This window comes from Gossypium hirsutum, chromosome D08 (assembly GCF_007990345.1).
Source record: "Gossypium hirsutum isolate 1008001.06 chromosome D08, Gossypium_hirsutum_v2.1, whole genome shotgun sequence".
NCBI lineage: Eukaryota > Viridiplantae > Streptophyta > Magnoliopsida > Malvales > Malvaceae > Gossypium > Gossypium hirsutum.
Window position 1 is genome coordinate 42,601,868 of NC_053444.1, and position 26,901 is coordinate 42,628,768.

The following is a 26,901-nucleotide window of genomic DNA, read 5'->3' on the forward strand; positions in this document are numbered from 1 at the left end:
TGAATTTTATGGAATTCATGGGATTGCTATTATTGTGTATAAAAATTTCTAGGCTTGGAATGAAGATTAAATTTCATAAATTTCATTTTTCGAGCCTAGGGATGAAATAAGAATTTATCAAAAGTATACGGGCAAAATGGTACTTTTGCCTAAAATATGAATTGGATTAAATTGAATATGAAATGTATTAAATTGATGTTAAACTTGTTTATATAGATCCAAAAAGATCAAATAAGAAGTTAGATCGAGGAAAAGAAAAAGTATCGGATTAGTAGATTTTTGTACACGAGCAAGTGTCGAGGAAAGTTCGTGTAACTAAATTGTGTATAATTATATGCTTGAATTGAATTTTGTGTATGTGATTGTATTGTTGCTATGAATATGAAATTAATATTATATCCGACAGTGCTTGACAAACATCAAGTCCTGATTGAATAAATGAAATTCGATGGATACAGGATTTCTCGAATTGGTTGTGGTCCTGCATATGTTGCATACACACCATAGCTCAAAATAGCATCTCGTTAATAGCCCTCTCAAGCTTCCCGTTGTATGGTTCATGCGAGTTTCCTGTTAATAGCTATTCGGAGCATCCCGATCGGTTGTGATTCTGCATGTATTGTAGACACACCGCAGCTCTTTTGAGCATCCCGATATATGGCTCTTCTTGAGCTTCCTGATTAAAGGCTCTTTGTGAGCTTCCTGATTAATGGCTCTTCGCAGCTTCCTGATATGGCTCGCTTGAACTTCCCGATATATGGCTATCCGTAGCTTCCCGTTAAGGGCTCTTCAAAGCTACCCGTTATTGGCTCGCATGAGCTTCCCGATTATGGCTCTTATGAGGTTCTCGTTATATAGCCCGGATAAGCTTTCTGTTACATGGCTCACAAAAGCTTCTCGTTATATGGCTCGAGAGAAGGGTTCCTATTTATGTGCTCTAATGAGCACCCCCCGAATATGAATTGACGGATTTCAAATTTGTACACTTCATGTGTACTACCCTTGTATCCATCGATATTTTAAACGATTCAACGGGTAAAGTTCCGGTATGAGATGATATGAATTCAAGATGAATTACTATGAGAAATACTTGAAATACAAAGATATGGTATGTACATGTTCATTTGACACTTGGAGTGATAAATACATGTATGTGGAAATGGAATATTGATGAGCTCATTCATGTTTCTTGGTACTTATGTGAATTACATAACTAACATGTTTGATGAGGATGTATGTATGTTAGGTTATTGATTAAATTGATTTGTATGCTTACTTTAAATGAACATGAATGGTAAGTTAATTTACCGTTATATGAACTTACTAAGCATAAAATGCTTACCCTGTTTTATTTCCTCTATTTTATAGTACTCGAAAGCTCGTAAAGGTTGGAAGCTAGTCGGAGCATCATCACACTATCCCTCGGCTCATTTTGGGTACAACTAGAAAACTAATTTTATTTATAATGACATGTATAGGTTAATTAGCCAATGTTTACATGATAATGTTTTTGTTATAACTAGCCATTAGAATGGCTAGTATTAGGTATGTTTTAATGTAATTATATAAGGCCTTATCATGTTTGATGTGTGTTGAAATAGCTATATGATGGGAAGTATATAAACCTATTAATGAATGATTTTAAGTTAGCATAATTGATAAAATATGTCTATAAGTATAAGTGTGTTTTTGGTAAGTTTTAACACTTGAACTTATAAGATAATATATCATGCATAAAAATTTAGTTTTGGCTTGATTTTAATGTTATGAAATGGTTGGTGAATGTATTCAAGTGTTGATGTAGGTGGAGGACAAATTGGGTGAGCAAAGTGGCCTTGAAAATGGCCTATTTTCGTCCACACGAGCAGAGACACGGGCGTGTGTCTCAGCCATGTGTGACATACAGCCATGCGCACGGGCATGTGGTTTGGCTGTGTGTCCCCTGCATCTTAAAAATTGAGAAACAGAATGCTCCGAATTGCCCACACGGGTGGAGACACGGGCATGTATCTCAGCTGTGTATGACACACGATCTAGCACACTGGCATGTGTCTTGGTCGTGTAACCCCTGCACCTAATTATTGCAAATTAAATTGTTCACATAGCCTAGCACACGGGCGTGTGGCTTGGCCGTATGACCCAAGTCAGAGAGTTACATTGGTATGGACACGGGCTCGAACACGACCGTGTGCCTCACATCGAATGCCCGCAAGGCCTAGGGCACACACGGCCTAACCATACGGGCATATATCCCCTGCACTTAAGAAAAATTTTGAAATTTCGCAAAAAATTCTCTAAGTTCCCAGTTTAGTCTCGACTTGTTTCTAATGCATAAATTGGGCCTCAAAGGCCCATATAAGGCACAATATTATTGAATATGTTTGATTTCGGATGTGAATAGTAAATGATACAAGTTATCTATATTTGATCTGTAAACACCGGTAATGCTCCGTAACCCTGTTTCGACAACAGATCTGAGTTAGGGGTGTTACATAATCAGGTTAGATTCAAGTACTATTATTTGTAACTTAGTTACATAATTTGAAATGGAATTATTTTTTTCATTTTTACTCTATCTTTTATTTATGCAGTTGTTACTATTTAGAGATAAACATGAGACATTCGGTACTCCACAAGCATAAAGAGCTTGGAAGCAAATGAATTTGGGTAAATATTTAATTAAATTATTTAATTTAATTTATATTATTTAAATATATTTTACATTTTGAAGTTATTTTGAAATTTAAAAAAATTATGCAGCTAAGTGGTGGATAATATACGGCACATGTGTTCCTGAGTTACAAAAATTTGAAATTAAAGTGCTTAGTCAAACAACTTCTACATCAAATCGCGAACGAATTAAATTGGAGCACATTTTGTTATATTCACACCAAGGGAATAAATAGGTTGAAGTATAAAAAAACTTGAGAAACTAGTGTTTACCTACTATAATATGAGGCTTCAGATAAGGCATCTAAAAATAATGAGCATTGATGATATAAACGCTAGTTTTAATCCTATCAGCCTTAATCATATCTTTAAAGGTATTCATCCACTATCAGAATGGCTTCAAGAGAAAGAGAAACCATTGTTAGATGGTGAAAATGCCGATGTATTGCTTGTGGATACCTCTGATGATGAAATGAATGTTGATCAATCTTAACAACAAAATTTGTCTCATTCAAGTTCTAGTGCAACGCCCAAGTCAGAGTGACAATGGACCCGATGGTGATGATTTAAGACCAATTGATGACGATGATGGACATAGTGGTGATAGAGGTGAAATTAGGTCTTTTAGTCAGTATGGAGGAAAATATGGGGTTGTTACCACTAGTGGATATTTTTGTGATAGATCAGAATTTGATGAAAATATGTTTCCTGAACCTAATAGAGATAAAAGTGAACCTAGAGCTTCATCAAAAGGAAAAGGCAAGAAGCATACTTCTGTAGGCTCTTCATCTAGTAGGAGATCAAGTTCTTGTAACCTTGGGTATAGTGATTCATCTACTGGCACTCAAGGTTTTTATCCACCAGAACAACCTTCATATTTTCAACCTTCACATGGTTATCCACAACCATATGGTTATTATCCACCATTTCCTAATTATAATGTGCCATATCAACCTCAAATGCATCCTCCACCACCAATGTATCACCCACCTCCACCTCTCATGTATCCTACTCCTCAATTATATGAAAACTAAGGTGAAAATGTTACTTTATATATATATTTCAAGAAAGGCCAAGAGAATCAAATCAATAACACTCTCAAAGTGAAGGTGAAGGATCTGATTCTCCTCGTCATTCCACTAATTGGTGAAAACTAAATCGTACCACTACCACTATTTGTAAGGTATGTTTTTTTTAAGAAAAATTTTGTTAATGTTTTAAATTTTAATGATATTAAAACATTTAAAATATATCTTTAGATAAATGAATGGAGTATATTTTATGAAAAGATAATTAAGAATTGAAGCATGTTAAACTATATATGAAAGTAGAATGAAAGTGAGAATAAGTGGTAGGAAATAGGAATAATTAATGAGAATCTATACATTTATCTATTCCTTTTTTCCTTTTGCAGCATAAAATGTTTGATATCTTCACCCTCTTCAAAGCTGTTAAGAAATATTGAAGACCTCTCTCATGTATGAATTTTTAATTATTTTATCTATAAAACTTTCAAACTTATTAAATATGATGAATGTTTAATATTTCCTATTTTTTACTTTTTTATTAGTTAATATAATATTCTTAGAAAATTCGTAAATAAATATAAGAATAATTAATGATTGTAAAAATTGTGTTCTCATATTAATAAAAGTTCATAAGTGTTAAAAAACACTCTAAAAATAATTAAAAATGACTTTTTATAGTTATAATTATAATTACTATGCTTTACAATAAGTTGTGCGAATTGAAAAAAAATTTACGACCGTAATAACTGCAATGACCGCAATAACATCTGTTATGTCCGCAACCGCAATAAATGTAATGCGGCCGCAACTGCAATTTAAATCCCTGAAGTCTTCTTCTCCTTGCAAAAGTCTATTCAGTCAAAATCATAAATCAGTAGGCATCTAAATTAAATAAATCTAGTTTCCAACAATAGTTGAGCCTTCAATCTTGGATTACTTCATAGGTTGATTTAAATCTGAAATTCTGTAGTAGAAGATGGTTTCCAAGCTATCCGGTCATCTTCAGTAGGAACTTAAGAGCTGAAATAAAATTACGCGGCCAATCCCTAGCTCAAGACCTAATCACTCTGTATTATTACATTGAAAATATATTAGAAAAAAAAAGGGGGGGGGGGGGGGGACGAAATGACACGACAAAAAATTTCGTTTGGTTGTCACAGTTGGAGCTTTGAATTCGTCTCTCTTTATATGCCGAAGACTGCAACTTGGGAATAAGCTGAATGATGTAAAACTTAGCTCATATACTCTTGCTGACCCGCCATCCAACGCTTCTTAACCCCTTGCCTTGCCTCATAAACTCAATGCATGCCATTACATCAAAGAATAATAAATAAACAAATAAATCTTCATCTTGATTTCACAATTCTAGTATGATAGTACATGTTGACCGAGGATCCTCTTTGTGTATTTTATGCGGATGTTGTTGAGCAATTAAAATTTAAATTGAAGTACATCAATCATTTTGCATTTGCTTTGCAATTAAAAACTATATTAAGATGTGATTGATTAACCAGGATGTCGGGTTGGACCAGTTAGGGTACCAATTTGAAGAAGGGTATTGAACTGGTTGAATCAGATTTTAATATATTTTTTTATTTTTTAATGATTTATTTGGACAGATCTTTTGAACCGATTAGACCGGTTGAACTGACAAACCAATAGCTTGAATGATTTAACCATCAATTCGATTTTAAAAACCTTAAAAATATCATTCAAAACATTAAAAAAATATTATATCCAGATAGGATTTATGTCGCCAATAACATGTAATTAATATATACTAACTAATAATTTTATTTGAACCTAATTAATATTGATTATAATTATTATTACTTTTACTTGATTTTAGAGTTTAAAGTTTAAGATTTATTGAATCTCGATTTAATTGTTTAAGTTTGAGGTTTAAGGTTTATATAAAATTGAAGTTTTGGATTTTAGATGTAAAATTTATGTTTAAAAACTTATTACTATTTATTTATAATTATGCACTGTTTTTATTTTTGTGTTGTCCACTATCAAATATACACTAAGTAATTATACCTTCCTAACAAATTAAGAAAAATGACACATTAATATTAGATTTGGTAGGAATATTATTTTTTCACATATTTGATATAAGTTAACAATAAACTTATTATACACATAATTTATTTGTGACAAAACAAAATACAAATTTTCACTTATTTTTAAAAAGTCACATTTTTTTAAAGAGTTTTACTCCTCCTTTTACTTTTATGTTTAAAATTATATTACTTATTTTTTTATTTTATACCTAGTTATTTTAATATATGTATCTCCTATTATTAGACAGTAACAAAACATGTCGTAAATACAAATGAAAGATAAAAAAAAAACAAGGCTCATATGTCAAAAAAGCATTAAGAAAATGAAAAAAAATATAGTTAATTAAAATAATTAATTAAATTTCTTTTTCATTTATTACGTTGATTGTTAAAATAAATTGATGAACTATTTAGATGGTGACACGTGATAGCTTTTAATTTAATCTAATATTTTGGGATAAATTTTAAAATTAGACATGAACTTTGATTGAATGTGCAATTGTATACATGAACTTTAATTTAGTGCAATTATACACGTAAAACTCTAATTGTGGTTCAAATGTATATTTGAAATTTTAATTTTGATTTAATCATACACATTTAAACAAATAAATACATCAATTTATTTTTAAATTGGATAAATATAATTATTTATGTATGCAATATATAAACATAAAATGATATTATATCAATAATTGTGTTAATAATTTATAAGAATTTGATAAAATTAAAATTTCATGTATAAAATTGTACAAAATCAAAGTTCATGTATATAATTGCACATTAACCATAGTTCATGTATAGTTTTGAGATATATCCCAATATTTTTTCCATAAAAATGATTAAAAAATCATAAAAATTGGAGAAATTTCATAAAAATTTTAAAATTGATATATATATTTAGATTATAAAAAATTATAAATATTATAAAATATAAAATATAATAAATTCTAATAAATTATAAACAAATTATAAAATTAACTAAACTTATTTAAAATATTTAAAATTTAAAAAAACGTATCAGAATTCTTAAAAATTGTAAATAAATATAAATAAATATTAAAATTGATATAAACTTATACAAAAAAAATTTTTTAAAAAATCATAAAAACTTAAACTAGATTAGTTAGCCTAAAATCAGTAAGGGTATCGGTCTAAGAAAAGCCATTAGACCGATTAACATGGGAGCTGAGAGGTTGAACCAATTTTTTATTTTTTTAATATTTTTTATCAAACCAAAATTTCATTACCCAACCATTAGCATATGGCAAAATAAAATATTTTGATCAAGGTTTCAGAAACAGACCGGTGGTTGAATCGATCAGGCCACCTGTTTGTCAGTTAGACCGATCCGACCAGTTTAATTAAATGAAATATAAAAAAATTAAATATATATTAAAAAATTAAAAAAAAATTGGTTCAATCGTCTGGTTCCAATGTCAATCGATCTAATGGCTTTCTCCGAACCGATACTCTTACTAGTTTCGGTCTAACCAGTCCAACCGATTGATCCGGTCCAGTTCAAGTTTTTATGATTTTTATAAGTTTATATCAATTTTAAAACTTTTAATACTTTTTTACAATTTTTATGATTTTTATAGAATTTTAATATGTTTTTATAAAATTTTAAATATTTTAATTATATTTTATTAATTTTTATAGTTTTTTTATAAATTATTATATTTTGGATAATATTTTTATTTTTTTATAATTTTTATAAGTTTATATCAATTTTCAATTTTTTTAAATATTTAATAATGTATATAATTTTTTATCCTTTTTTCTGATTATTTATAATATTTTTTTATTTTTTAATATTTTTATTAAAAAATATTAGATTAAATAAAAAATTGTCAGATGTCATTATTTGATTAGTATATTAATTTATTTTAACGGTCAATTTAATCAATGACAAAAATTGTTAACGAATTTTTTTAATTAAGAATGAATACTTAATTATATATAAATTTAAATAAATAATTATTTTAACTAATAAAGGGCTTAATTAGGTATAAAATTAAAAGAAAAGCTTAATATTTTTACATTGTTTCTCGACATGTAAGGCAAAAAAAAAACGAGAGAGATGCTGCGTATCAGCCAAGTTACAAATTTCCAAGTAACTATGTTGAGTCAATGATTCTAACCAAAATTTAGAGGGGAGAGAGAACACGTGTCAATTTCCCATTGAAACATATCTACCTGATTGGAACTGCGGGGCGTAGATTGAAGTAAAACCATCCAAATTTCCACGCAAAACCTCACTTAACTTGAAAGACTCTACCCTACCCTACCCCTTCCTGGAAATAAAAATTAAAAAATAGAAACAAGGCTTCCACGGAAAATGTCTCTTCTAACATCTCTCCCTTTCATCTTCTTTTTGCTATTTCTTCTAAAACCAACGGCTGCTCAACCTTGTCCCACTTCATGCCCTGGCGGTGGACCACAAATTAACTTTCCTTTCGGGCTCAACCCTCAAGGCAGCCCCAATGGTCGCTGCAGCTATCCCGGTTTCGGTCTTTCTTGCAGCAACAAAACACAACAACTAGTCCTTAATCTCCCCGAATCCGGAGAATTCATAGTCCGGTACATCGACTACGAGGCCCAACAGATATGGATCAACGACCCTAATTTCTGTCTCCCTCAACGGTTCTTGCACTCCTTCAATATATCAGGAACTCCTTTCGACTCTGAGTTTTGGTATACCTTCACCTTCTTCAATTGCTCTGCTATCGAAGCTGCCGAAGGTGGGTTAAGGCCAATCCCATGTCTTAGCAATCAGAATTATTCTATTGTGGCTTCTCAGGCGCCGGCAGACATTTTCGTGGATTCTACCGATGTTTTGCAGTCAGCATGTCATCCTATAACAACTTTTACGGTTCCATTTGTTTGGTATGGGTGGTGGGACGGCGTCCGGTTAGAATGGAGTAAACCCGATTGTCGATCATGTATTCAAGGTCGAGGAGACTGCCGGTTCAAGAATAGTACTGCTCTGGAAATTGGGTGTTTTAATCTGCCAACCCAAGGTAAGTTACTGCTTGCTCAACTACGGCCATGGTGAATGCTCTGTTCTGAAAATGGTGAACTCTTTTACTTTTTTTGTTTATAGTGACTAGGAACCTAATAGCACTTGAAAATAGAGTATTACTTGGTCAAAAAAGTTTTAGAAACCTTAATTTGGATCCATGTCATGAAATCGTGTTGATTTTACATTGTTTTATTTTGTATCAAAAGCTTTCAAGTAAAACTTAAAATGGAACAGGTGATGCAGAACAGAACGATCAGCTTTTGTAAATTTAATCCAAAATATCAACGACACTGTAGTTAAATTTTGAAATGCAGAAATAATGCCAACACAAGTTACCAAGACTCCTTACAGACCATTGAAATGGTTTTTTCCATATGTTCTTATAAAAAGGTTAAATTCTATAAAAGCTCCCTGTACTATGTATTTTTTGCGGATTTAGTCTTTCTACCACAATTTAATCTGTAAAAATACTATAGAGGTCTTTATATTAGGAATCAGATTGTATTTTTATTTCTTTATTCAAAAAATGGGTAAATGAATTTCTGCATGTTAGATTAAAGAGCGAATTAATCTTTTTATTAAAAATTTCATCTATTTGTACCGTTAAAAATTGGTTCATATACATCAGCATGAGGTACGTATAGCACACCACTTGTTAATATTTGATTATTTATTAGCCACACAAGTTTTTAACAATATCAATAGATAAAAATTTTTTACAAAAATGATCAATTTATTTATTTTTTTTAATAAAAGAGACAAATTTTAATTTGGCTACCAGTAAAAGGCCTCCATGATACTTTTTCTACCCAATTTAATCATTTTCAACCTAATAAGCTGATACTATTTTTTTAGTTATTTATGCCAAATAATTTGACGTGACTCATTTTCAAAATCATATGATGACATAACATATATATATCTTGATTTGGATTTTTCTTTTTTGCATAATGAAGGGAAATTGTATAATATTTATCCAAACTATAAAAAAAATGACAAATGTATATATGCTACCTCACTATATGTTAAATAACATTAGGATAAATCAAATTAATTTACTGAATTAACAAAAAAAAATTGGGTTAGGACTCTAAATATACAAATTTGAAAGAAAAAAATAGTATGGAATTATCACTGGCATTGGAAACAGAGAGCTTAGACCCTGATATTGGTTTTCCCATTACAGGCGGTCTTCCAAGGGGTGCCAAGTATGGAATTATCATTGGCATTGGAATTCCAGGACTCTTGAGCCTAATTGGGTTGGTTTCGTTCATTGGTAGCCGAGTGAGATGGTATGGACGTGGAGGCAACCTCACCAGTCTCGAATTCTCCACGTCAATCGCCCCTTCACCGGCTGTTATCATAACAGGGCTCGACGGGCCAACAATTGAGTCCTACCCCAAGACTAAGCTTGGTGAGAGCGGGCGTCTTCCCAAGCCGAACGATAATATTTGCCCCATTTGTTTATCGGAATATCAACCTAAGGACACATTGAGGACCATACCAGAGTGTAGCCATTACTTCCATTCCGATTGCATAGACGAGTGGCTAAAGATGAAGGCTTCGTGCCCTTTGTGTCGCAATTCGCCTGGTGGACCTGCTGAAGTTATCCCCTCTATGTCTTCTTCGCCTTCATCGTCATCTTCACTCTTATCACCGTAGACAAGTTCTAATTTATGCCATTATGTATATCAGCTGTTGTGAATATATATATCCTGAGTACTTTCTTTTGTAGTTGATGAATTAGGGTTATTAGGAAACATGTTACGTTTCTAATTTTTTATCTAGTTGTCATTTAATTTCACACATTTCCCCCTTAAAAGGACTCGTTATCAGTATATGTGATACATATTTATTTACGAAATATTTGATGTTTAAAAAAGGTTATTTGGTATATTATTAGTGGAAATTTTAAACTTTATAAGGTTAAAAGGTTGACAAATGTCCTATAGAATTATAGTAAAGTAATTAAAAATACACATATTATTTTTTTTAAAACTGTTCATGAAATAAAAAAAAATACATTACCAGCAAGATCAAGAAACTATTATGCATTTCTTTTCTCTTTTTTTTCCTTTTTTTTGGGTTAGTTTTGATTTTATTTTTTTGTTTTCTTCAGAATAATATATATAAATTATATTCTTCAAAATATATAAAAAAATTAAAAATTAAATGTATCTCACATTTAAAAAATTTAAGGTTTTGTTTGGTTTTAAGAAATAGATGCTATTTTTATTTTCGGTGTTTGGTTGAAATTTTTAAAAATAATTTTTGTAAATTAAAAATAAAAATATGTGAAAATAGAAAATTATAGAAAGTTGTTTTCATTATTTTCATTAAAAATACTTTATAAAAATGAAAATAATGAAGTTTTTAACTTTAGATTAATTGACACTGATTCAAACCTGTATAAACACAAAAACATTCTTTTTTTTTCTAACAATTTTTTAATATTAAATTTAGTATCCTAGTTCGAATACATATAAAGGTAAAATATTTTATTTTATTTTTGTTAGAGAAAAATAGTTACCAAATATGTTTTCATGTTAAATGAGAACTATTTTCTGAAAATGAAAATGAAACTGAAAATTGAAAATTGAAAATAGAAAATAGTTTTAGAAACCAAATGCAACCTAAGTATTTAAAAATGTACATTTTTTAAACCAACAAGTGTTGGGTGCAATGGTAAGGCACCCGTAACATGCTACAGAACATGCTATAACATCTCTCACATTCGTAAAACATATAAGATCACCCGTAACATGATTTGAACACCCCGTATCAATAATCCAATTATTCTTGGACTTACCATTCAACCGAGTGGAAGTTGATTGTTATACCGAACACCGCCAGAAGAGACTATCATTACTCAGTGGTAAAACTAAGAAGTGTTGCCCCCTGAAGGTGGTGGTGGTGGTGGTGGTGGTGGTGGTGGTGGTGGTGGAGGAGAAGTCTTGCCGCCAGCCATTTAGAGTGATGAAAGAGAAGAAAAAATTGTGTCAAAACCTTGCTCAAATGTCATGACAAGAATAGGATAATCTCTTGAATTTTATTGATAGACCTCAAAGGTATATATATCTATATAGTAGTCGTTACATAAGAATCAAATCGCTAAAAGATAATATCATATAATAATATCCTATAATATCCCATTAGGAATTAAATTTCTAAGAGATAATATCCTATAATATCCCTTTAGAAATCAAATTGCTAAAATATACTATTTCATAATAATATCCTAATAGGATTTTACTGAGAACTACAACCATACAAAACATTGCACTTTTAATGGTACTTTTAAGCACCACAATTTATCAAATTCAAAGTTATCATATGACAATGAAAATTGATTTAGAACCAATGAGACCTTTTTTTACTGAGAAAACCCCATGAGCATCATTTTTCCCAAATAACTGAGCCCTTTGATTCCTCTAGTTTCACCGAAGTTGTACAAAGAGCTCCACTTCCCATTACAAAACCTCTCATTTATAGCATACTTGACAATCTTTGCATACTTGTCCACAAACAAGCATAAAAAGCCTTGGGTATTTGTTGAAAAATGGCTAACCATGCTGCTATGATGAGTGCATACAGCTTGTATGCGTGCTACATTAACAAGCTTTTTATTTTAATTGCAATGTAATTTAGTTTGGTTGAAAATGAATAAGCTTAATGACAGCTTGATGTGTTTAGATAGTTGAATGACTTGTTTAACTGGCTTGTTTGAGTGTACAAGCAATGTTTCACAACTTACTAGGTTCATTAGTGGTGTTAGTTGTGTTTGGTAAGATGATTGTCTATAAAAATCATGTATTGCTATGATAATGGTAATGAAAATAAGTTTTTCATTCCTTACTACACATTTTTAGCAAGTAAATTATATCAAGCTTCTTGTTGTTTTGTTCTCTATCTTGTTCTTTGCTTTTGTTGTTGTAAAACCCCAACAAATGCTATCTAAAGCCTGTGATCTTTGAGGGCCTTTATTTTTTCTTGTTTGTTGATAAAGAAAAGAAAAGTAATGAGAGACAGTAGAAAGGAGAAATATCCACCTTGGTTGAGAATATGGACAAAGTAGAAACAATTTATTTAGCATATCATTTTTTATTGCTAATTGGCTCGTTCCTTTTAAAAAAACAAACAGATCAATTGATTGCTTCAAAAACAAGTGAGAATGAAGTAGAGCATATTACAGACAAGATAAACTGCAACCTTTGGCTTATTTTTGCTCTCTTTCTCATTTCTTTGGTAGTTTGAATCGATTGTTTATTGTTTGAATCAATTCATTGTGATTTAAATTGATTCTTTCTGGATTAACTCAATTTAAAACCCAACAGTATTGGTGCTTGAGAGCACATTCACCATGCTATCTATCCCGCCAAATCAAAGTTTCTCTCCAGTTACCAGGACACCACGTGTAACCATTAGCACCAATTAAACTTTCCACCCCTTCCTCTTGTTGGACATCCACAATCTGTCTCCATACATTTAACATGCTCATTCTTTTTCCAATTGCAAGAATCCATTATTGCACTTGCACTCTATATTCTGTAGTGATTAATTTGCACCACAAAGAGTCAAGTTCTTTAGCGAATCTCTACCACCATTTAGATAACAGTGTAGTGTTATTTGTTTTAAGGTTTATCATGCCAAAACCCTCGACTTCTTTAATATGCATACCATATCCCATCTTACTTTTACTACCTTACTTTATGAATTAGTTTTTCCTCAAGAAATCTCCTTATCATTTAATCAATTTTTTTCAAAACACCACTCAACATACAAAACAAATTCATGTAGAACAATGGCAACAAAGACAATATTGAATTAAAAAGAATTACAAGTATAAAATTATTTTATTTATTTATTTTTACTACACAATTCTTGCATAAAAATTTCTTTTACTAAAAAGTCTCACACAGAAGGCAAAATGTAGATATTCGACTTTAATTACTAACATTTTATCTCTCCCTTGAAATAAAGATAAATAATATTATATTTTAAGAAAATATGCTTTTTAAGTGTATCTCTTCTAATGCAACAACTCTTGTTTAAAATAGTTATTGTTCAGAGCAACTATTGTTCGAAAATAACTATGTTCAAAATAGGGCTTCAGTTAGAATAATTGTCATTCAATATAGTTGTTATTTGAGAACGATTCTTGTTTAGAATAATGGCATTTTAAGAATAATTATGTATAGAACAATCATTGTTTGAAACAACTCTTGTTCAAGAACAACTCGCATCCAAGAACAACCATCGTCTTGCATTTCAAGAGATGTTGCACGAAAAATGTTTCACGTGGTACCGCTTCACCAAAGTAGAAGAAGTGAAAGTAATCCCCGAATATGGTGGGGTTCTTGGGTTATATTCACTTTTGAGATGTTTCAGAGATCTTGGCTTGGTGGATCAGATATGGAGGTAGTTAAAAGTTCTCCTCTTAACCTTTTCTTGTAACGTTAAGTGTTTTTTTCCTCCTTTTATAAACATAATGAATTCTTCTTCACTATTCACCATCACCAACGAAACCTTTTGCTATCCCTTCTTAATCATTAAAGTAATTGTAACTAAAAAATATTTATCATTACTATCATTAATTACCAGCTTTATAACTCATATTCTTGAAACACTATAAATAGGTGCCTTCCACAATTGGTGAATGAACTTTTGGCAATTTTGGCATTTTCAATATTTTGAATTCTCAAAGAATTCTCCTTTAAATTCTATCAACTTGATTTTTTGTTAAGTTTGATCGTCAACAATATTTCCCTTTCTTTACTCAACCACTACCTTGTTGGAAAAAATTCTATTTGAAAATGATTTTCTTGCACATTGAAATATTAAAATTTTGAAAACCAATCCAGTTTGTGATATTTATAGCAATAAACCTTCATTGAATTCGTACCTGTGTTTTAGATAAACGGGTCCTTGATGTCCTTCGGATTTCAACCAAACGATCTTCTCTGCTATTGTAACAGCCCATTTTTAGTGAAATTGGAACAGTGGTTTCGGGACCACAAATTCGAGTCAAAAAGAAAAATTATTTTAATATTATTGCATGGTCTGCATTATGATAGAAATAACGTATAAAAATTTTGTTGCAAAAATTTTATCGATTACATGTTTAATTATAGAAAGGACCAAATTGCATAAAAAGCAAAAGTTGAATTCTAATAGCTAAAAGGATTAAATAGCTATAGAATTCAAAATTTGAGGTCCTTAAATGGAAATTAGACCATTAAATGGAGTTAGGAGATATTATAATGATTCATCCATGGAAAATTAGAAAAAGAAAAGGACTAAATTGGAAATTGAATTAATTAAAGATGGAAATAAGCTAATATCATCTTATTTCATCATCTTCCCCAAATTAAAATACATGGAAACCCTAGCTAAGATAAAATGAGTTCAAGCAAGTTGTTTTGGCTCAATTAGGTATGAATTCTTGTCACATTTTTAGTAATTTTTATATTTCTGAGATCGTAGTAACCTAATCTACCTATTTTGGGGATTAATTTGTAAATTTATCAAGGTATTAAAAGTTCTTCATGGATGAGTATGCTGAAATTTTGAAATTTATGGTAGAAAATGAAAGGTTGTTGATAGATAAACAACTTTTTTAAAGTGAATTTTGATGAAATTGTGATTTAGGGACTAATTTGTAAAGATGTAAAGTTCATGGAAAATTTTTGAATTTTTTGAAATACATGGGCTGTAAATGTTATATGAAAATTTTGGTTAGGCTTGGAATAAGGATTAAATTGCATGAATTTCATTTTCCGAGCTAGGGACGAAATTGGAATTAATCAAAAGTATAACGGCAAAATGGTACTTTTGTCTAAGATATAAATTGGATTGAATTGGATATGAAATGTGTTAAATTGATGTTAAATTCATTTATATAGATCCGGAAAGATCAAATAAGGAGTTAGATCGAGGAAAAGAAAAAGTATCGGATTAGTAGATTCTTGTATACGAACAAGTGTCGAGGTAAGTTCGTGTAACTAAATTGTGTATATTTATATGCTTGAATTGAATGTTGTATATGTGAATAATATAAATGCCTTATGTATGAAATTGATCACATGTCCAATTATCCTCGATAAATAATAAATCTCGTTTGAATAAATGAAATTCGATGGATAAAGGATTTTTTGTATTGGTCGAGGTTCTGCATATGTTGTGGACACACCATAGCTCGAAAGAGTTTCCTGTTATAAGCCTCTTGAGCATCCTGTTACATGGTTCCTGCGAGCATCCCGATCGGTATTGATCCTGAATGTGTTACAGACATACCGCAGCTCTTTGTGAGCATCCTGTTATATGATCGGTATTGATCCTACATATATTGTGAACATTCCGCAGCTCTTTATGAGCGCCCCGATATAAGGCTCTTAATGAGCTTCTTGTTATGGCTCGCTTGAACTTCCTGATATTTGGCTATCCGAAGCTTCCTGATAATAGCTCTTCGGAGTTACCTGTTAAGCTCACATGAGCTTTCTGTTTTAAGCTCTTATGAGCTTCCTGTTATTAAGCCCGGAAAAGCTTTTCGTTATATGGCTCACATGAGCTTCTTGTTATATGGCTCGAGAGAGTGCTTCCTGATTATGTGCTCTAATGATTACCCCCGGATATGAGTGACAGATTACAGTTTTGTACACTTTGAGTGTACTACATGTGTATCCATCAATATTTCAAATAAATTCAACGAGCAAAGTGTAAGAGTATGCCCAAAGATCAATCAAGAGATGATTGTAATAACATACTTAATTTATCATGTTTATTAATATAAGGCAATATAAGGCGTTACCATTATTATTTCAGTTTCTTTTTGTGAGTATAAATAAACTATTTTATAATAATGTCCTGAGAATAATATGATTATTCTTAAAAGGTCCTTAGTCAAGTATTATTGTTGACTAGGACAAGAATAATGCATTAAGACTAACATGTAGTTTATTAATGATAAAGAGTTGTCATTGATATGGAGTGTCAAAATTAATGCATGAATATGTGTGCTAGAGAACAAACATATTGGACTGACCCGCTATCAGTATGTTTCTTGGATTATTATGTAATTGTCACAACATTACTCATAGTGATTAATATGTATATGATCCTCAGACTTGAGATCATCATTATCCCAACATCGTGAGTTGTATATTTTGATACAGTCAAACGTACACAGTAACTGGTTGTTCTATAAAGGCTGATGTTGGATATACCACAATCTAAGTAAAGGGATATGGTTGATCAATATAGGATAAGTCCCTCCTACATAATGGGAGTAATATCTTAGGCCACTTGATTGAGTGAGACTAGAAATGCATGGCCATGCTCAAATAAGTTGATATGAGATGTCATACTTATTTGTATATCATAGTCTACTCAAGATATCAAGGAACATGGGATGGACTATGCAAGTGTGACTATTCCCTGACTTGTGTCCAATCCAGAGATAAAGGACTTAAGGATTAATGCATGAAAGGTTAATCGCAAAAAAGTTATGTCGAATCATGATTTCTTATAACTTAGGTAGCAATGATGCATTGCTAGATGCCACTCATTGTTTGTAACATTAGAATCGTTTTAGTGTTATTGCTAAGGTTACAAAAACCTACAAGGTCACACCCTATGGTTGAAATGAACGAAATAAAACATAATTGGTATTGTGTTTGGTTGTCACATGAATTAAATTAATTATAGAATTAATTTAATTGGGTAATCAAATATCGAACATATTATATGTACAAGGTTGTTGTACACATAATGAGAACATAGTTCTATCAATATATGAATTTGGTTCGTATATAAATTTAAATAAATATAGTTTACCGAAATCCTTGTTATAATTAATGTAATTATAATTTTAGGTTTAAAACATTATTATATTTAATTTTAATTATGATTATTATGTTTGGATAAAAATTTTATGAATTATGATTCATTATATATACACCAATTATAAGAGGGTCAGTGTGGGAGAGTTTTAAAAAACCTAAGAAATAAAATCACGAAATTTTGCTTGTGAAGTCTAGCAGCCGTCAAGCAAAGAATTCTCTAAAACAGTTTTGGGGATTTCTTCCGTTCATTGTCAAACCGTGTGGATTACGTAGAGGTCGGAATCACAAAAGGTTGCGGCTTGGTTCGATAGTAGATTAGAATGCTCATTGATGAGGCACTGCTGTCTACACAGATTGAAATTACGGTAATTTCGAAACCATTATTTCACCCCGATTCGTTCCTCACACATGAATCCATGGATTGGATCGCTGGAATTATTTTTTTATTAATTTTTGCTGCGCCAAGGCGGTACCAACATTCCCAACACAAAGTTCTAACATGGCTAAACTGAGCTTAAGATGATTTGTCACGGAAATGCACATGTTAAATGGAAATATGATATGGAAGGCAGATCTATATGGAAGTCGTTACATGATGAGCTCATTCATGTTCTTGGTATTTATGTGAGTTATTTGATTAACATGATTACTGAAATTTTGTGTGTTTTAGGCTTTAAGCCAAATTGTTTAGATGTCATTTATATGTTATTTTAATGAAAATGATTGGTAAGTTAATTTCTCGTTATACGAACTTACTAAGCATTATATGCTTACTTTATTTTAATTTCTCTTTTTTATAGTACTCGAAAGCTCGTAAGGTTTGGACGTGAGTCGGAGACACATTACACTATCCTTCAGCTTGTTTTGGTATAAAATGGCAAATTTTATTTTGAATATAATGGCATGTATAGGTTAATTAGCCTATGTTGGCACGTTAATGTTTTGGTTGTAACTAGCCATTGGAATGGCTAGTATTTGACATATTTTGATAAAATTATATTAGGCCTTATCATGTGTGATATGTGTATTAAAATGGTTAAATGATGGATAGTATATAAATCCATTGATGGATGGATTGAGGTAGTATAGTTAGTTAAATATGCCTATTTGTACATATATATTTGGTAATTTGGACACTTGAACATAAGTGATAATATGATATGCATAAGACTTGGTATTGCCTTAGTTTTAATGTTTTGAATTGGTTGGTAAATGTATTTAATTGTTTATGTAGGTGGAAGACAAGTTTGGGTGAGAAATAGGCTTGGAAATGGTCTTATTATGTCCACACAAGCAGAGACACGGGCGTTTGTCTCAGTCGTGTATGACACACAGCCATGCACACGGGTGTGTGGTTTGGTCGTGTGTCCCCTGTACCTAATTTTTGAAAATTAAATTGTCTACACGGTCTAGCACACGGGCGTGTGGCTGGTCGTGTGACCCAAGTCAGAGAGTTACATGGGCTACGACACAGCCATGCGCCTCACATCAACTGCCCACACAGCCGAGGAAATGGACCTGTCACTTGGCCGTGTGCTGGCCACACGGGCATGTGTCCCTTGCACCTAAGAAAAAAATTTAAAATTTTGTAAAAAATTCTCTAAGTTCCTGATTTGGTCCCGACTAGTTTCTAATGCATAAATTAGGTCTCGAGGGCCCATATAAGGGACATTATGATTGAATACGTTTGATTTTGGATATAAATAGTAAATGGTATGAAATAATTATAATTGATTAATAAACTCCGGTAATGGCCCGTAACCCTATTTTGGTGACGGATATGGGTTAGGGGTGTTACATTTATTGGTATCAGAGCTACGATCTAGCCGATTCTTGGACTAACGTTGCAAGTACGAGTTTAGCTATATATGCCATTACATAATTTGTGATAGTGTGATATCTCCTGACCATTTTAAACATGTTTTTCATATAGTAATGTTGTTCAAGCAAGCTGAATCCAAAGAAGCTGAGAGTAATGCTTAAGCTTTAGTTCAGGGAGCTATTTCCAGTAGTAGAAAGCCCCCGTATCTAAGGGCCGATGTGAGGAGGCTAAAGAAGCCTTCTTTCAAATGATGAATGAATCGTTCACTGAATACTTGGGAACAAATCCTGCTGCACAACAACCTCCCTCTCTTATTCCTCAATCAGTTCCTGATATACCATAAGGTACTAAACTTGTTAGAACTGGTAAGCCTCCGGTAGATAAATTTCAAAAATATGGGGCAGAAGAATTTAGGGTCATTGCTGAAGATGATCCGAAAAGGGTAAATTTTAGTTAGAAAACACCATCAGGGTTCTAGATGAGTTATCTTGTACACCAGCTGAATGTTTGAAATGTGCAGTATCTTTGGTAGAAGATTCGACTTATCAGTGGCGAAATACTCTAGTTTCTGTTGTACCGAGGGAGATTGTTACATGAGAATTTTTCCAAATAGAATTCAAAAAGAAATATATTAGCCAGAGATTTCTTAATCAAAAAAGGGAAGAATTTTTAGAGCTCAAATAAGGGAATATGAATGTATCTAAATACGAGCGGTAATTTGTCAAATTAAGTAAATATGCTAGAGAGTACATCCCGACTAAAGTTGCCATGTGTAAACGTTTTAAAGAAGGATTAAATAAAGACATCAAGTTGTTAATTGGGATTCTAGAATTAAAAGAATTCGTTATTCTAGTTGCCCGAGCACATAAAGCTGAAGAATTAAGTAAAGAAAAGAGGTAAGTAGAGATGGAAGCCCGAACTTCAACTAAAAGATTTATGGGAAAGTCACAACCATCGACTTCAAAGAAATCAAAGAAATATCACGATCTCTCTACCACATTTGTGAGGTATTGTGGAAGAGATTGGAGCACTCAACACTCTAATCTCAGATCTATGGTCCCATCAGTAGCAAGTGCAGAAAGTGTCAAAAGTCCCAAACCCAGATGCAAACATTGTAATAAATTTCATTTTGGTGAATGTCGCATGAGAAGTGGAGCGTGTTTTAGTGCGGTTCTCTTGATCATTATCTCAAAGGCTACCCGGAAAGGCTTGAAAAAGATATTATTCAGACTTCAAGGCCGAGTAACCCCGCCTCGAGAGGTAGACCACCTCATAACCTCAATAATATGAGTGATAACCGAGGTACAAAAACATATGTTATTCGTGCAATAGAGGATGCCTCTGCACCAAACGTCATTACTGGTACTTTTTCCCCTTTTTATACTGATATTACTGCTTTGATTGACCCTGGTTCAACATATTCATACATTTGAACAAATATAGCATTTATTAAAAATTTATCTGTTGAATCCACCAAATTCCTAGTAAAAGTTTCAAACCCCCTGGGCTAATATGTAATGGTGGATAAAGTTTGTAAAAATTGTCCATTGATGGTATGGGGTTATTACTTCTTGGCTGATTTGATGTTGTTGTCATTTGATGAATTTGATGTAATTTTGGGTATGGACTGGTTGACTCAGCATGATGCCGTAGTAAATTGTAAACAAAAATATATCATGTTAAAATGTCAGAATGGTGAGTTGTTTCATATTGAATTTAATAAATTGGATGGGTTGTCTAATGTAATATCAGCCGTGACAGCATAGAAATATATCAGAAAAGGGTATGATGCTCACCTTGCCTATGTGTTGGAAACTAAAGTATCCGAGTCAAAGATTAAATCAGTGCCAGTAGTATGTGAGTACTCTGATGTATTTCCAGAAGAATTACCTAGATTACCGCCAATTAGAGAGGTTGAATTTTCTACAAATCTTGTTCTGGGGACAACTCCTATATCTATAGCACCTTACAGAATGGCCCCCACAGAGTTAAAAGAGATGAAAGCACAGTTGCAAGAATTGACTAACAGAGGTTTCGCTCGACCTAGTTCTTCACCGGGAGGTGCATCTGTTTTATTTGTTAGAAAGAAAGATGAATCGTTGAGATTATGTATTTATTACCGACAGCTCAACAAAGTCACAATAAAGAACAAGTATCATTTGCCTCTATTGGTGACATGTTTGATCAGTTGAAAGGTGCCATTATATTTTCAAAGATTGATCTTCGTTCTGGCTACTATCAGTTATGAGTAAAAGACTCAGATATACCAAAGATAGCCTTTAGAACCCGGTATGGACACTATGAGTGTCTTGTGATGCCGTTTGGCTTGACAAATGCACCTGCGATATTTATGGATTTGATGAATAGAATTTTTAGACCGTATTTAGATAGATTTGTAGTGGTATTTATTGATGATATCCTGGTATATTCCCGAGATGAAAATGAAGATGCTGACCATTTGAGAATTGTGCTGCAAACTCTGCGTGAGAAACAGTTGTATGCCAAATTCAGTAAATGTGAATTTTGGCTTTGGGAAGTTGGTTTTCTTAGACATATAATATCTGCTGAAAGTATCAGAGTAGACCCGAATAAAATTTCAGTGATAGTTAACTGGAAACCACAAAAAAATGTGTCTGAAGTCAGAAGTTTTCTAGGACTAGCTGGATATTACCGGAGGTTTGTAAAAGGATTTTCAATGATATCCTCTCTAATGACACGATTGTTACAGAAAGATGTGAAGTTTGAATGGACTGATAAATGTCAGCAGAGTTTTGACAGATTGAAAACCTTGTTGACTGAAGCACCAGTATTAGTTCAGCCTGAATAGGGTAAGGAATTTGTGACTTATAGTGATGCATCATTGAATGGTTTAGGCTGTGTCTTGATGCAAGAAGGTAAAGTAATAGCCTATGCTTCTAGACAATTAAAACCACATGAAAAGAATTATCTGATACATGATTTAGAATTGGCAGCCATTATTTTTGCACTAAAAATTTGGCAGCACTGTTTGTTTGGTGAAAAATGTCATATATTCACTGATTACAAAAGTGTAAAGTATATGATGCAAAAAGACTTGAACTTGAGACAGCGTAGGTGGCTTGAATTATTGAAAGATTATGATCTGGTTATCGATTATCATACGAGAAAAGCCAATTTGGTTGCAGATGCTCTAAGCGAAAAGTCTCTGTTTTCTTTGTGAGTAATAAATACTCGATTTTCGTTGTCTAATGATGGTTCAATTATAGCTGAACTACAAGCTAAATCGACATTTCTACAGCAGATTTGCGAAGCCCAGAAAAATGATGATGAATTACAAGCTAAACAGGTACAATGTGAGTCAAATTCTGATTTTTTGAAATTAGTGAAATTTTGTGTATTTGAGGCTTTAAGCCAATTTCTTTTGATGCCATTTATATGTTATTTTAATGAAAATGATTGGTAAGTTAATTTCTCGTTATACGAACTTACAAAGCATTATATACTTTGTTTTATTTTCTCTATTTTATAGTACTCAGAAGATTGTAGGGTTTGGATTTCTGAACTCGTAAGCTCGAAAACTTTTGTAAAGTAAATTTTGATGAAATTGTGATTTAGGATCTAAATTGTAAAGATGTAAAATTCATGGAAAATTTTTGAACTTTGTGAAATAAATGGGCTGTAAATTTTATATGAAAATTTTGGTTAGGCATGGAATAATGAGTAAATTGCATGAATTTCATTTTCCGAGCCTAGGGACAAAATTGGAATTAATCAAAAGTATAGGGGCAAAATGGTAATTTTTCCTAAGATGTAAATTGGATTGAATTGGATATGATCGGTATTGATTCTACATATACTGCGAACATACCGCAGCTCTTTATGAGCGTCCCGATATAGGGCTCTTAGTGAGCTTCCTGTTATGGCTCGCTTGCACTTCCTCATATTTGGCTATCTGGAGCTTCCTGATAATAGCTTTTCAGAGTTACCTATTAAGCTCACATGAGCTTTCTATTTTAAGATCTTATGAGCTTCCTGTTATTAAGCTTGGATAAGCTTCCTGTTACATGGCTCACATGAGCTTCATGTTATATGGCTCGAGAGAGTGCTTCTTGATTATGTGCTCTAATGAGTACCCCCGGATATGAGTTGACAAATTACAGTTTTGTACACTTCGAGTGTACTACATGTGTATCCATCGATATTTCAAATAAATTCAACAGGCAAAGTTCTAACATGGCTAAACTGAGCTTAAGATGATTTGTCATGGAAATGCACATGTTAAATGGAAATATGATATGGAAGGCATATGTATATGGATGTTAATACATGATGAGCTCATTCATGTTCTTAGTATTTATGTGAATTATTTGACTAACATGATTAGGGAAATTTTGTGTGTTTTAGGCTTTAAGCCAAATTTTTTGGATGACATTTATATGTTATTTTAATAAAAATGATTGGTAAGTTAATTTCTCGTTATACGAACTTACTAAGTATTATATACTTACTTTGTTTTATTTTCTCTGTTTTATAGTACTCGGAAGCTCGTAAGATTTGGGCATGGGTCGGAGCAACATCACACTATCCATCAGTTTGTTTTGGTATAAAATGACAAACTTTTTTTTTGAATATAATGGCATATATAGGTTAATTAGTCTACGTTGGCACGTTAATGTTTTGGTTGTAACTAGCAATTGGAATGACTAGTATTTGACATATTTTGATAAAATTATATTAGGCCTTATCATGTCTGATATGTGTATTAAAATGGTTAAATGATGGATAGTATATAAATCTATTGATGAATGAATTAAGGTAGTATAGTTAGTTAAATATGTCTATTTGTACATATATATATTTGGTAATTTCGACACTTGAACATAAGTGATAATATGATATGCATAAGACTTGGTATTGGCTTAGGTTTAATGTTTTGAATTGGTTGGTAAATGTATTTAAGTGTTTATGTAGGTGGAAGACAAGTTTGGGTGAGAAATAGGCTTGGAAATGGCCTTATTATGTCCACACAGGCAGAGGCACGGACATGTGTCTCAGCCGTGTGTGACATACGGCCATTCACACGGGTGTGTGGTTTGGCCATGTGTCCCTTGCAGCTAATTTCCGAAAATTAAATTGTCCACACAGTTTAGCACATGGGCATGTGGCTGGCCGTGTGACTCAAGTTAGAGAGTTACACAGGTATGGACACGGGATGGGATAGGGCTGTGTGCCTTACATCGAATGCCTACATGGCCTAGGACACGGGTGTGTCACTTGGCCGTGTGAGCCACACAGCCTGTCCACACGGGCATGTCCCTTGCACTTAAGAAAAATTTTTGAAATTTTGCAAAAAATTCTCTAAGTTCCTGATTTAGTCCCGACTGATTTCTAATGCATAAATTAGGTCTCGAGGCCCATATAAAGGACATTATGATTGAATACGTTTGATTTTGGATATGAATAGTAAATTGTATGAAATAATTATAATTGATCAGTAAACTCCGGTAATGCTCCGTAAACCTGTTCCGGTGACGGATATGAGTTAGGGGTGTTACAACTATTCTCGTACCACAAACTGCTTCGAGTTTGGGCTCGAACCAATGGAATTAAAACACAAAACTAGAAAAAGAAATCCTTTTAGGGTGAAAATGAAAAATCTCTCTTCTTTAATAGAAATTGGTAAAGTTTTTATTCTGAAAAATATGTTTATAATTTGAGAATAAATTCTCTCTATTTTTGGGCAGAATAACAATCTCACAAAAGTTGTGTTAGCTCTATCATGCCATCTATTTATAGGAAGAGAAGGTAGAACCCTTGTAGAGTTATAGAGGTTTATTTTAAAAAAGAAAAGCAACATTCTACTTAGAGTAGGAGATGAGTTAATGACTTACCCTTGTATTTCTACTATGGTTGTCGCCCTCTTCATGTTTTATGAGCAATTTTTGGCCTCCTTCACATCAGGTACAATTACGAATACTTTTTGAGCCTTTTTTAACCCAATACTCTATAACATGGTCTAACCAAATTTAGTTTTTCTATTTCCCAAAATAAGTTTTAATATTTACATATTTAAATCATTTTCTCATCCCAAATTTACCCCTAGTTACCCCCGGTAAAATTTTGAGAAAATTCATTTTAATATGCCACAACTCAACATGTTCACTATGACCGGATGATTTATTTTCATTTTCGAGCTTCGAAATAGTCCAAAAACATAAACTTAGTTCCATCATTTTTTAAGTAATCATATATAGGATTGCAAGTTTCCATATTCATTTTTATTTCTATTTTCATTTTTGAAAACCTATATTCATTTCCAAATGATTTTATTTCTCCATTTCAGAGAAAACTATAATCATTAATGCATGTTTCTTATTTCTCTTTTTCTATTCATTTCGTTCATTTCTATTCAAACACACAATTCATTTATGGTTTCAACGAGCTACTGGAGGAACCTATTGGACATATGTGGTTGAGACTCGAATGATTTATAATTAAGTTTTAGCTTTTCACCTATTAATTATAAGCTCATTTAGTCATGAAGTCATTCCACTATAGTATTATGACTGAGCTTTCCTCAACGACATACCATTACGAAAACAACTACTCAGTGCTCGTCCATTGATCTTGTCATAAGTGTGTTACCCTCATAGGATGTCATTGATCTCTTTAGGATAATATCTGTTCTCCCAATAAGATCCTATTTTATTTCATGGTAACCATTACATCTTCCTTCATGAAAAGTCAATCACTATTAAATAGTGATAAAGTCATTCATCACAAAGACGGATGACCTGTGGCCACGTTTACCTTTCATCAACCATGTAGTGCCAATGAGAGAATATCATTTACCCATGTTTTGGGCTATGAATTCTACTATTGTGAATGACACTACATACTACAAAAGTCATACACCCAACGCACCAGCTTTTTGTTCCTTATCTATTTAAACTCAGGCTTTTACTTGCATCAAAGTGTACGATTCATGCATACATACTCCGCCATCCACCCAGGATTTAGGTATGACACTATGAACGTCACAAGTGAATAAATTCATAAATGGATTCAGGATCTATTCTACTTGGGTCATGTCCGATGCACTATCAGCCCAGTCAGTCATATCTATATTTCTATCTTCTGGGAGTCATCTGCTCCGATGCCCAAGATAAGACATCTCCTCAATTGGACTTGATAGATGACATATTAGTTTTTTAATCGGTTTGCTCATTTTTTATTAGACTAAGGACATGTTTAGGTTCGTCTACTAATACAAGTTGTCTTTTTGTATTACGATCCGACCACATAATATCACTTAGTATTAGTTAAACATTAGACAACCAATGAACAACATTTGCTTCCATTTCGCTTTGCATGCAAAAACCATTTGATGACAACAATACAAAGTATTAATGTAATTCTTGAATAATTTTATTAACTAATCTGTTCGAAAAAATTACAAGTGTATATAGACAAA

At 32.2% G+C, this 26,901-nt stretch overlaps 1 protein-coding gene across 1 annotated transcript; it reads left to right on the plus strand.

The window, feature by feature from the left end:
* Positions 1-8,041: 8,041 nt before the first annotated feature.
* LOC107909864 (RING-H2 finger protein ATL20) lies at positions 8,042-10,590 on the plus strand. Its single transcript, XM_016837555.2, has 2 exons — positions 8,042-8,784; positions 9,973-10,590. The coding sequence occupies exons 1-2, from the start codon at positions 8,103-8,105 to the stop codon at positions 10,446-10,448; spliced, it is 1,158 nt and encodes a 385-aa protein (XP_016693044.1). The 5' UTR covers positions 8,042-8,102; the 3' UTR covers positions 10,449-10,590.
* The last annotated feature ends 16,311 nt before the right edge of the window (positions 10,591-26,901 follow it).

Bases quoted from the DNA above. Each gene is read 5' to 3' on its own strand.
- LOC107909864 (XM_016837555.2), top strand. From the start codon at position 8,103: ATGTCTCTTCTAACATCTCTCCCTTTCATCTTCTTTTTGCTATTTCTT. The intron at 8,785-9,972 runs GTAAGTTACTGC...TTCCCATTACAG, and splicing joins TTTTAATCTGCCAACCCAAG to GCGGTCTTCCAAGGGGTGCC.